A 12,038-nucleotide genomic window follows, 5' to 3' on the forward strand; every position below is an offset into this window, starting at 1 on the left:
CCAATGGATAAGGCGCTGGTCTACGGAACCAGAGATTCTGGGTTCGATCCCCAGCGGAGTCGTTAATTATCAGACAAAATATAGGACCAAACTTTTGACCCTGTTTTAAAAATTTAATACAAATAAAGAAAAGAAATTAACTCGAAATCGTGCTCAGCATCCAAAAGTCCATGACCCAGTGGTTCATGCGCTGGTCTACTGAACCAGAGATTCTGAGTCAGATCCCCATTGGAGTCGTATACTTTGTTTTTGTGGGTTTGTAACTTGATCATTCTGCTTCTGTTTCCTGAACATTGCTAAAAACAGCTTTGTTAACAAAAGTTCTGTTTTGGGCTAAACAAGGAGCAACTGCTACAAATCACTAATACCATCATATAAATATAATCTATGTGTCCATCTATCAGTCCTTCACTTGCTATTTACAGTTGAAATGTACAAACATTAGCTTCACCTGGTACCCTGCTCTACCCAAGTTAAACTGCTGACAGTCTAAAGATGAATGAAAGTCTCAGATTAATAGTCCTAAAGCAAGTTCACTGGTTAAAACATATTCTACACACTAGCAAAAGAAAATCATACTGATTTTCTAGACCAATGCTGCAATCCTACACAGGCATAATCCAAAATAACTTTTGACAGCAAGGGCGGCCTCAAGACCACAGAGCAACCACATTGGATAGATAAATGGGGATGGTTCAACTACAATGGCCATATCTGTGAGAAGAATGATATTGGGAATAATTCTATTCTAGCGAGCAAACCTGGTGTTCATTTGTATTGTCAAAACTGTTATGTATAAAAGAGAAAATCAATAGTAGTTAGTCAACAATAAGAGAGTTTCAGAAAGAGTGCTCGAGAAAAATCCATCCTTTCGTCATTGCAGATATAAGCAATGACGAAGCCTGTCATATGCAGATATGCTTGAGCTCAGAAATAAGGCAGCTACTCAAGCTTACAGCCTGATCCTTGCTAATAAAATAATGCACCAATCTCCTTTCTAGCTATCCCAGTCAAGTCTGTTCTGTTTTTGAAGCAGCCTTCAGTTTCTCTAGTTGTTTCCGAAGATAGGCCTGCCTGAGTTTCTCACGACGAGCTGCTGCTTGCTCTTGCCTTCGCAATTTAAGCTCAGACACCTTTTCCCTCGCTTGATTTGCTTCTTCATGAACTTCCCTGGGAATAATCATCAATTAAATAATTAAGGCCTCGAGTCTTAGTTTCATGACTAAAACATCTATATTAATATGTTACAAAACATGGCCTTGTGAAAATGTAAACTGGCCATCCCAAAACATCTTAGTTAGCTATAAAGTTCAAGGTTTTAATAATTACTATCAATCGTCAGTACCTTTTGTCATGTTTTATATTAGCATCTTCATTTATCAACTACTCTAAACTGTTAATCCATGGACTAGTGACTAGTGTATACCACTCCATCAGGCAATTAAGTCACAAACAATAAGCAAGATGAAAACAACCAGCCGACTATTGGTTGGTAGATGGGTTGAAAAAGGGACATCAACACAACTTTATGGCATTGATTCCAAAACTTTACCATTCCATTCCTATAAAAAGCAAACCCTTTCTACTCTTATGCAGAATATTACCCAAAATCCATCAACAACCTGTCCAGTGAGGGGAATGAAGGCCAATGATGGAAAGGGATGAAACCTCGGGCTACTAGGAGAGTGCTTCACCACACTAAGTGGTTAAAATCTCAAACCCAACCTATCAGTTGTATCTCAAATGAACAAATCAAAGCTATAACCAAAGCTATTCTATAGGAAAATATCCAAACCATCATAGCAGTAACATATCATTTGAAATAGTAAACTCCATCGAACATTTCATCTTAAATTTACCTCAATTAGCATAAACATTAACCAGTTAGGAAACTCAAACCCTCACCTTACAAAACGCTTATGCTCATCATTGTCTATGATTCCAGCGGTTCTTCCCGGCCCTACAAATTTAGTGTTAAACAATGAAGGTCCACCATCACTGCCACCGTCTTCATCTCCTGCCTGTACATTATCCGAAGCACGATCAACTTGCGGCTGCTGGGATTCCTCCTGGTCAATACCCTTCCTGAAAAAGTCAACACAATACTTCTCTTTATCTTCCTCATCCGACAACTCTCCTCTCACTAGCTTATCATATAACTCTGCTTTCTTCTCCAATGCCGCGTAGCTGACTGATCCATCATTAACCGCTTTCAGCTCAAGCTTGTCCCTGTAATCAAACAACAAAATTATGAGACCCCAAAAAGAAAAACCTATAATTTCCCCCAATTAGGTTAACGTTTATTCAAATAATAATAATAGTAATAAAATAAATAAAAAGAAGGGTAAATAGATTTACTTGAGGGCGCGGGCTTCGACGCCGGAGTTCTTGAGGGAGAAGGTATCGTGTGGGGCGATCTTTGTCTTGGCGCGGTGGTACTCGACATCGGGACCGCTCAATTCCTTGGATTTCTTCGATTCTTCTTGGGATTTGTAGAGTTGGGCTTTGAGTTCTAGGATTGAAGAAGCGCCGACGCCTTCGATGGCGCGGTGTTTCTTGGGCATGATGGAGGATTCGGTTAGCCATCCTAACGACTCCACCACCACCCTCTTCTTTCTCTCTTCCTCGCCCATTTTTATTTTATAATTTTTCTACAATTCAGATACCTTGCGTTTCTATGTTCTATGCTATTCCCTGAAATTTCTTTCGTTACGAAACGAAAATATTTGTAAAGGAAGAAATTTTATGCTTGCAGTTGTAAAGTTGTCTCCTTCCAAGACCCCAACGTTGAAAAGATACCGAATCGTCCACCCGTGAAAACCCGGGTCGGGTGGTTTGCCTTTTTGAATAAACACCCGACGCGTGAATAGACCGCAGATTAGCCGACTGCGAATTCGCTTGTGGGCTATTGCGTGTCCCACATTTTTTTTTCTTGTTTTCCTCAATTTTTTAAAATTCTACATTGACCCCAACAATTTATTCTCCTACCCTTGAATTTTTTTTTTTTGTTATTAACCCTATTCAAAGTGAAGAACAAGCAACAAAAATATAACTCAATTTAGAAGAATGAAATACATGATATTCATATATGCATCAGATTTCAGTTAACAGGTGGATATTTCACTCTTTCTGCGCTTTCCAAGAATATAAACAGAGAAACAGTGGAACCCCCAACTTTTTCACTTTGAAGGACTAGGGAGTTTGTAGTGTTTAAGGAACTTATTATTAGTCATATTCATAGTTAATTATTACTAAAGAAAAACCCAGTAGAATGACGTGAATAATAATACAAGGTATGAACTACAGGCTCTTCAAAGAAAGATCATTTGCGCTTCTTTCCTGTTGCTGCTTCCCAAGCCTGTAATATGTGGTTTACTATATCCTCCACACCATGCCCATGCTTCACCTGCAAATGTAAAATTTACTCAAATCATTAACAACTAAATTTTGTATTGTAATGCCAAGGGCCCCAAGCAATAAAACGTGTTTCTACTTTGCATTTTGTGGAAGATGAAATCAGGATACGGTTTGAGGGCATGAAGGGAATGATACAAGTTTCCTGATATTAACATATGTGTTGATTTGTACAGTAATTGATATGCAACACAAAGAAAAATAGCATGCTTTTATTTCACAATATGGTGATGGATGCACTGAACTACTCAACCAACCTGAGCAAAAACAAAGGGCCCTCCATCTCGCATGCGAAGTGCATCACGCTCCATGACAGCCAAATCAGCTCCAACTGCAGGTGCAAGGTCAGTCTTGTTTATCACCTATAATTAGATATAACAACATTCATGTCAAAACCCCAATAATTTTACTTATAAAACTGGAGACACCATGACAATAAATAGATCAAGGGGGCATGCAACAGCACAATAATATTAAATCAAATACCAGCAGATCAGCTTGGGTTATGCCTGGGCCCCCTTTCCTGGGGATTTTATCACCACCAGATACATCTATGATATAGATGATATAGTCAGCCAGTTCTCTGCTGAAGTTGGCAGCTAAATTATCTGCACTCACAAAGATTCCCATAAATGTGGAACTTTTCTGTTTTGAACTCATTCTCCCATCGCTGACACTCTAATTTATAACTGTTTCACTAATTTAAAGATGCAATTCCAATATATGTTAGGCAGTACCTTATGCCTCATTTGTGAATTTCAAAAACGATTCACTGACGATACCATCTACTACTCTTTCTTTTTCATTTTTCTTTGAGGAAAAAAAAAATCTTTTTTAGATAATCTTCACAATGCGCTTCATTCTCAAAATTTACATACCAAATCACTTCAATAAAACATTACACCTACCTCCTCCAGATTCACAAAGAAGGATATCTGTTTTGTACAAGTTAGAAAGTTCCTCAAGAGGACCAAGATTGATGCTGATGTCTTCACGAATAGCAGCATGAGGGCAGCCTCCTGTTTCTACAGCACGTATCCTTTCCTCTGGAAGTGCCCCATGTTTCACCAAGAACTCACCATCCTCCTTTGTGAATATATCATTTGTCACCTGAAGTTATGACATGCTTCCCAATGTATCATTTAAGTTTAACCCATTTTTAAGTCCTCATGCTGATTTTGAAGAACTCAAAGCAATGATGATTGTTAATATATGCCAGCCATCAGTGAGAAGGCTGAATGTCAGTCCAAAAGAAATGGATTCTCCTCAAAGTAAGCAATGTATTCTTAAGTTTGGTGGGATCTCCGATGTAACCTTACTCAAAAGCAGAGTTAGGAGATCCAGTAAACAAATTCGCTGCAGCTGTAGATGCAATGAGTGACCTGACGCCCTTTCTTAAACCTTATAAAAAGTGGGGGCCCTGCTTTACACCACATGGTACACCTACGGTCAAGCTATCAATCTGCCTACTTAAAGAAACTATCAGCCACCAGGTCGCATCTTCTTAAAGAATGACCACAATGGCACAGCTTAATCAATTAATCTCACAGTCCAGATGACATTCAGAACACCTCTCTGAGAGCATGTGGACATCAAAGAGCTAAAGATTTAAATTTAAAAAGATAGGTAAACTGTTACCATCAAATGCTATCTCAAAGTACAAGATGCATGATACTTACAGCAGCAAGACTGTACTTATCCCGCAGGAATTTACATAAAGCCAGCATTAAAGCGGTTTTCCTGTATGGCATGAACCAATATCATGTCAGAACCCATTTATTAGGATGTTTTAACATAGAACCAAGAGTTGCATTATAGCCATATAATAAACAGGGGAAAAACAATGATAGACCCTGACTTGAAGAGAAAGAACCAACCAGGAAAAAAGCATTCTAGAATGTCAGCAAAACATAACACCAAAACCTTGAAAAACTAATATTACTTGACAAACAAAGACGAAAAGAGTATAATATCCAGGGACTTGGAAAATACAAGAGATTTCACAAAAAATGTAACACTATGGAATTTGCGGAGCGCATTTCATACTATTTACCAGCAATCACTAAGCCGGAGTCTCCACTAATTCATATACAATAAAGCATCATCTTTGTTGAAACTTCGTGAAGTAGCAAAAATTTATCATTTCTCAAACAGCTGTAGCGAAGAATAACAACAGATACTGATATACAAAAATGCAGAGTAACTGAGTAAGTCAAAACAATGTTAATTGTTGATACTGAGGAAGAGTTAAAGGAAACTAGGAAATACCCAGTACCAACAGGACCACCAATACCAACGGTAAAAGCTCTCTCATTGAAATCCCTATTGCCAAGTGGTGGAGCTCTTCTGCTGAAGAATCCAGGTGAGTAAATGGGTTCGTGTGAGTGTGGTGCCAGTCCATCATGGCTATGGTAAACCCTCCCATCAGCTCCCACCCAGGATGTTGTTGATTTACTGTTGCATAACAAAATTTAACCAGAAACCAGATCATCAAAGAGTTATACCCCATTAAAACCGCAAAATTTATACTATGAGATTGTTACTTACTCATGATCATGATCATGATGGTGATGGTGGTCATGGTCATGGTCATGGTCATGATGATCATGGACATGGTGATCATTGGAAGCCATTTGACTGCAATCTGCAAAGGTTTTACTGTGGGAGTCTCTCTTCGTGTCTGTTCAGAGGGAAATGAGGATTAATGGATTATGATAGTGAAATCACAACAATGCCCCTGTCACATGTGATACGGTATCTTTTGTCATTGTCTTTGACTGGTTCGTACATTCGTTGGATTCTGATTCGGAAGAGGGCATTTTCTAAATGATAAGTGGGAATCTTAATGCAAGATAAGAGTGTTAATTAAGAATTGATGAGGCATTCGAGACAACAATCTTATTTTATGATCAAAAACTATCTTTCAGTGTTGACAAAACTTAATGTTTAATGGCAGCTAATTTTACAAATTGCAGCATGAACAATAGTTAATTAGTGCAACACTAATCCATCATTCATGAATTTGGTAATAGCAGAGTTTATCAATGAAATTATGAACAGGTATTGAAGTTTTGAAATTAATCCATCACGCAACAATGATTGACAATACATGGATAAGCCAAGTGGAACAGAGAAAAGTTGGGAGATGTTAGATTTTGATTCGGGTCTCTGGCTCATATGCCGGATATGCCAGGCCGTCAGTATTGAGGATCCCTTGAACTGGGCTTCTCAAATCACCTGGTTTACTGCAAAGAAAGATTGAGCCCCGTGATAACACAATTCGGTTGGGTTAGGTTAATCAAACAAAAATTAGAATAACATTAATAAATTATCATTCATTCATCAGCATCTCCAGATATAGAGGTTTACAAACTTTGATTACATTTCTCAAACATGTCACACTATATGCTAGTATTTCATTTTCCTACATATATATATACATACATCTCAATTACCTGGAAACCCCAATTTTGATCACAGCAAAATGAATATATATATATATATATATATAAGGGAAAAATGATGAGTTGTTCATACTCCACTTTTTGATGCATGTATATATTCTCCATCAAAAGTATTCTTCAAAGGGTGTGCTTTGTATCAGCCATGAAAGGCATCAAAAAGTAGAGTATGAAACTTTTGCCTACTAGATAAAGATCAATTTGCAAAAAAAACAAAAAAAAAGAATCCAAAGTCAGTCAAACAAATTCCTAAGCGCATTACGCTTGCCACATGGTTCAGGCAACATGACCTTTTGGTTATCTCTTTGCTCAGTGGCATTCTCTTGATCAGAGGGTGGGGTTGGCTGGGGAGCATTGCCTAGTATCAGCCCTTGCTTTTGTATATACTCCCATTTGTCTTGGAAGAGATAAAAGAAAGCAATGAAAGAGACCTCAGCAGTGAAAAGTATAGTCCAAATGCCAGTACTTCTCGATGTTTTCTCATGGTAGGCATTTAAGCCAGTGTAGATGTTAATGATCCCCACCAGAGATACCACTGTTCCAAGAATCCAATGCGTTAAGTACCATGTACTTCTTCTTTTATTTCCTCTGTAAACCAGGATTTGATACAAAGATGGAAATATTAAGTATGAGGTTTGGTGAACCAGCATCAATTTCAAATGTGAGAGAATAAATGGTACCTAGGAGGCCTGAAAAATCCAATCAAGGCTTGTATCCAAATGGCACCATAAAGGGCTAGACCTAATCTTTGGTGGCTATTATTGAATGAATTCTCAAAATTCTTTATGGACATGACAGCACCAATTGTTCCAAGAAGCACTGCAAGTATCTGTATAGATGGTGAAACAAAAGTAGAAACAGTTAAATGAAAGGGAAATTAAGCAATCATGGCAACAACTAGCAATTTCTAAACCATCTCGATCTGTAAGAAATGTATATGGCCGGTTCTTGATTTCTTCTCAATCTTCTTTTTCCTCTTCACTACATAGTTTGCTTATGTAATTATAGTACACCTCCATATATATAAAGTAGTAAATTTAAGAAGAAAATCGGAATCAATAAAAAATGCAGTACTGAGCAAACCAACCAAGCACAAAAACATTGACACATGAAGCAGGCACATGATATGATTATATGGACAAATAAAGTACATGATCACCCTTTCTTCTTATTCAAGTCTTCATGATAAATATGATTAAGTTGGTTTAGATCAGTTACTGGGAAAAAAACCATGGGCTGTAAGAAGAAATTAAAAATTGTGGACAGCATCATTAAGTGAAAGTGGGTTCTAATAGTTATGAAATAAAACAAACAACCAGCTCTATATGATCTCTTCTTTGCACCCCAAATAAGAGTTATATCTGCAGCTATCTGTAAAATTTGTTGCAACAACATATATGCTATATCTTTCTTTTCCTTGGTGAATGTAGTGCTAATATTAAAGGATACCTGCAACAAGGCATGGAGATAGAATAAAACTTTAACCCTTCTCCCACCTTCCTCTTTGTTGGCCATTCTAATAAAAAGAATCCCAACAGGCATTAAGAACCCCATGGAAACCCAGAGTAGAAGGCCATGAACGGCGATATAAGATGTCATTTGAGGACTCAGCTGCAATATTTTTCATTAAAGAGGTATGGTTAAACTCAATCATGTTGATTATCTTCTGAACTTAGATTTGTTAATACTTGATGCATTTCAAAAACAAAAGAAGTAGGGGAAGATGACATGAGGATGGAATTAAGAGAGGTAATATATCAATTGATTTGAACTTCCTTCGAGGCAAAACAAACTAGGACAAAATTTGGCATACCTTGTGTACATTCTCTTTAATGCTCTTGTGACTGCTGGATGCAGTCGCCTCCCCATGAGATGAGCAAGAAACAAGTGGTAAAAGAAAAACATATAATGCAGGAATGGTGAATGACCCTAGCAAATGAGAAACTTGCATCTTCAATATCCAAGCAATGGAGAAAAGAACTTAAAGCATGCAACCTTGCTTCAACTACCAACCCTCTCTTTCCTTTTTGCTTCCTCTCAGAAACCTCAGCTTTTCATATCTTTCTTTATGAAGATAAAGAAAGACTCATTGGACTACAGTTAATCTGAGTGGCCATTAAAGCATTAGAGAGGAGAGGAAAAAGTTGTTTAAATGAGTCAGCTCTTCAAGAAACTGCGTCTCTGCTTTTTGTATAAAGAAGCTAATGTGCTATAATTAGTGAATACAAAAGGGGAGCTGCAACCTACCAGTCAGTATTGGCTAAACATTTTATAAGCATGGGCAATCTATGGTTGGTTGTAGAAAGAAGATTGTTATATAGGATTAAAAAGGTAACTGAGGGTTACCAAAAGACAAATAAGAATTTCAAAATTGTGGGGTTGACATTGCCTGCTCTTTTTGGTTGCCTAAAACTGCCACAAACACAAGATGGTCAAGGATTCAATGGATGGAACAAGGGGGCGGTGTAGTGGGATTACACAGTTGATAACGAAGCTTATGATCTAATCCTAGATTACTCAATGATTTAGACCTCATTAAATCTTAATATTACAATATCTGATTCACTACCTAGCTAATGGATTAAGATTTAAGGTTCTCAATGCTGAAAATATGTAAGTCTTGAATCATATCTAATGGTTCAAGAACCACTAAGCAACAACAAAATGCAATATCTCTACCATTTGCTTTCATTTTGAAAACAATAATTGGTCATTGAACATTAAAAGCAACAGAATTATTGCTATGTTGAAGTTCTTTAACGAATTATGAACAAATGGAGCTTTACAATATAAAGGGAGACATACAAATGAGTAATTTTTATCCACCGACCCTCTCTTGAGGAGGCAATGTTCAAAGTTTTGCAATAAGACTAGAGTCAATATTCCTTTCTCTTTCCCCTTTCCCCTTTCCCCTTTCCTTCTCCAATCTACCATCTCTCTTCTCTGCCTTGCGTTTGACATTAGTTAGTTACTTAGTTCTCAATAATGGCGGCAGCTAGCTAGGCACATCGTTTTCAGTTTATCTAGAATCTTTTGGCCTATGTTCAAAACAAAAGATCCTTGACCCAGAACATGGGATATATACCCAATTCTTGGACAGACAGACACCAACCTAATACCGCATTTCAAACTTATTCTACATTATTGCAATCCCTTTTTTTGTTTTGACTGATGTTGACAAAGTTTCAAACTAATGCATGAGAAAAAGAGAAGAAATATACTTGCATGACCAATATTATTCCATGGATTGTAAAGGTAAAAAGACAGAGAGAATGGTACAAGACATGTGGGCTTACAGAGATAGTGCAACTTTTGGTGCAGGCAAAAATCAAAGATTGAGATTGAAACTTCAACTGCTCTTTGTCCCACCAGGGCAATTGAGCATTGCACTCGATTTCTTCAGATTCATGATAACGACGCGCACAAACACAAACTGACAGAAATCAGAGAGGTTGTAATTTGGCTACTCCATGAAGATTATCCAGTCGTTTTAACTCACATGTGAATATGCTTTACTCCTATTATCTAAATTAAATCCAATTATTGTTTGAAATGAGCTACCATATGTATGAACAAATATTATTCTATTTGACAACTTTCCAGCAAATCCAATGAATTTAGTTCAATCCCAACTTCAGCTAATTAAAGTGGAAATGGACATAGAAAAAGAAAATCAGCCACAGAATCATTAATCTTGCAGCTGAACCCGAACTCATCCAATCAAAACTTGCAATTAGTTCCTCTCCTCACTTGTAGGCAAAGAACTTCATTACTGGGTTTTTTTTTTTCTTGAAGAGGTTCATTCAGTCTTGTAGTATATTACATAATTTAACAAGAAATAATCATCTTTTTATATTATAAACACCAATCATTTTTTTAATCAAGAGAGCTTAAACTTGGAACTTAAAAGTTAATATAACTACTCTAAATTCCAATTATTAGTTTTCCAAACCTTTTGTTTGAAAAATTGACTGTAAAAAACTTGAAAAGAATATTCTTGATTAAGACGGTTCTTTTAAAAATATGTAGCAAAACATCTCCTTTTCGTTAATTCCTCGACTAAATAATGACATTAGATCTTTTGCAAAGTCGTAGTAATCATTACCCATTGCATTATATTCCATGAGCAATTCTTAAAGAGAGCAAAGGAGATCATCACAGATTTGGTAGGCAATCAGCATCATCATCCTCATTATCCTTTGCCCTATGCTAACCAAAAAGAAAATTGTTTAACCTGGTAGATTTTGTATACTTCAGATATATATAGTTTGTTACCTAAGTTCGTACATCAAATATCAAATGCTACATCCTACACCTCTATGTATCAAACTCACAAGTGGAGAACAAATGACCTTTACCTTTGCAAAACTTTTGCTTTTCTTTTCTTTGGGTACTGTCTTTGTGCGCCACTATCTGCTTTTCTCGTACTAGTTCAAAAGGAAAACAACAAAATAACATTATTTGTTATAAAAATTTATGAGAGAGGCAGTGTTTAATTTCGATTTTTACTATTATATAGAAACTATAATTATAAGATGGAAAGGTTTCAGTGGTCCTGGTTGGCTGATATGATTATGTTTATGGTTAATACTTTTCTTGATTGGTAGGGTGATTCTGAATTAGTATTGTTATTAGCTATTAATTATCAACAGCCAATTAGTTAATAATTGATTAGTATGAAGTGAAGAAAAGAAGCTTCCTTTCTTAGAGGGTGAAATGCTGAGTGAGTTATTGTTCAAGACTCCTCATGATTTTCTAACTGGATGTGCGTGATTGGTTATTCATCACAAAGAAAAAAAAGGGTGGTTTGGGAGGGATTCCATGGTCATAGTGGTAACTGTCATGCTTCCGGCGTTAGCTCGTAGAGTTGCGAATGAAGAAATTGAGTCATCGGGTTAGATAAGCGAGGTGACTTTCGTTTGTTCCTAACGCAGATTTTGCGGTGAGAATGGGAACGATTGGGGTTAAGAAATCTCAACTTCTGACGAAAATGCAAGAACATATGGACGCCGTTGCGTTCATGCGTGTGAAAGAGAAAGTCAAAAAATTGAAGGGAGAAATTTGATAAATTCTTTTAATCACAACAGCCTCGTTTTTGGCAAGTGTATAAAGGCATCCAGCCAAATGATTAAAACTGGTTATCAGGGTGTCAAGACCACGCAG

General features: G+C 36.9%; 3 protein-coding genes across 5 annotated transcripts; all 3 read right to left on the minus strand.

Moving 5' to 3' along the window:
* Nucleotides 1-630: 630 nt before the first annotated feature.
* Nucleotides 631-2,807, minus strand: LOC110423953 (uncharacterized protein At4g18257-like). Its single transcript, XM_021438397.1, has 3 exons — nucleotides 2,359-2,807; nucleotides 1,906-2,229; nucleotides 631-1,170 (listed from the first exon to the last, which is right to left on the minus strand). Exons 1-3 carry the CDS (start codon nucleotides 2,631-2,633, stop codon nucleotides 1,011-1,013), a joined length of 759 nt encoding a protein of 252 aa, XP_021294072.1. The 5' UTR covers nucleotides 2,634-2,807; the 3' UTR covers nucleotides 631-1,010.
* A 250-nt stretch (nucleotides 2,808-3,057) lies between these two features.
* On the minus strand, nucleotides 3,058-6,664 carry UREG (urease accessory protein G). Of its 2 annotated transcripts, XM_021438395.2 has the most exons (8): nucleotides 6,524-6,664; nucleotides 5,962-6,094; nucleotides 5,683-5,868; nucleotides 5,094-5,154; nucleotides 4,323-4,524; nucleotides 3,901-4,022; nucleotides 3,672-3,776; nucleotides 3,058-3,406 (listed from the first exon to the last, which is right to left on the minus strand). In XM_021438395.2, exons 2-8 carry the CDS (start codon nucleotides 6,045-6,047, stop codon nucleotides 3,323-3,325), a joined length of 846 nt encoding a protein of 281 aa, XP_021294070.1. In that variant the 5' UTR covers nucleotides 6,048-6,094; nucleotides 6,524-6,664; the 3' UTR covers nucleotides 3,058-3,322. The 2 variants fall into 2 exon arrangements, with proteins under 2 accessions (XP_021294070.1, XP_089640957.1); XM_089784831.1 differs by lacking the exon at nucleotides 3,901-4,022 and having other exon boundaries at nucleotides 3,672-3,745.
* Nucleotides 6,665-7,101: 437 nt separating this feature from the next.
* On the minus strand, nucleotides 7,102-9,149 carry LOC110423952 (Cytochrome b561/ferric reductase transmembrane protein family). Of its 2 annotated transcripts, XM_089784832.1 has the most exons (5): nucleotides 8,689-9,149; nucleotides 8,325-8,486; nucleotides 8,166-8,246; nucleotides 7,556-7,704; nucleotides 7,102-7,463 (listed from the first exon to the last, which is right to left on the minus strand). In XM_089784832.1, the coding sequence occupies exons 1-5, from the start codon at nucleotides 8,824-8,826 to the stop codon at nucleotides 7,109-7,111; spliced, it is 885 nt and encodes a 294-aa protein (XP_089640958.1). In that variant the 5' UTR covers nucleotides 8,827-9,149; the 3' UTR covers nucleotides 7,102-7,108. The 2 variants fall into 2 exon arrangements, with proteins under 2 accessions (XP_089640958.1, XP_021294071.1); XM_021438396.2 differs by lacking the exon at nucleotides 8,166-8,246.
* Nucleotides 9,150-12,038: the final 2,889 nt, after the last annotated feature.

The sequence above is a fragment of the Theobroma umbraticum genome, unplaced genomic scaffold (genome assembly GCF_002168275.2).
Source record: "Theobroma umbraticum cultivar Fairchild unplaced genomic scaffold, ASM216827v3 scaffold_204.0, whole genome shotgun sequence".
Taxonomy (NCBI): Eukaryota; Viridiplantae; Streptophyta; class Magnoliopsida; order Malvales; family Malvaceae; genus Theobroma; species Theobroma umbraticum.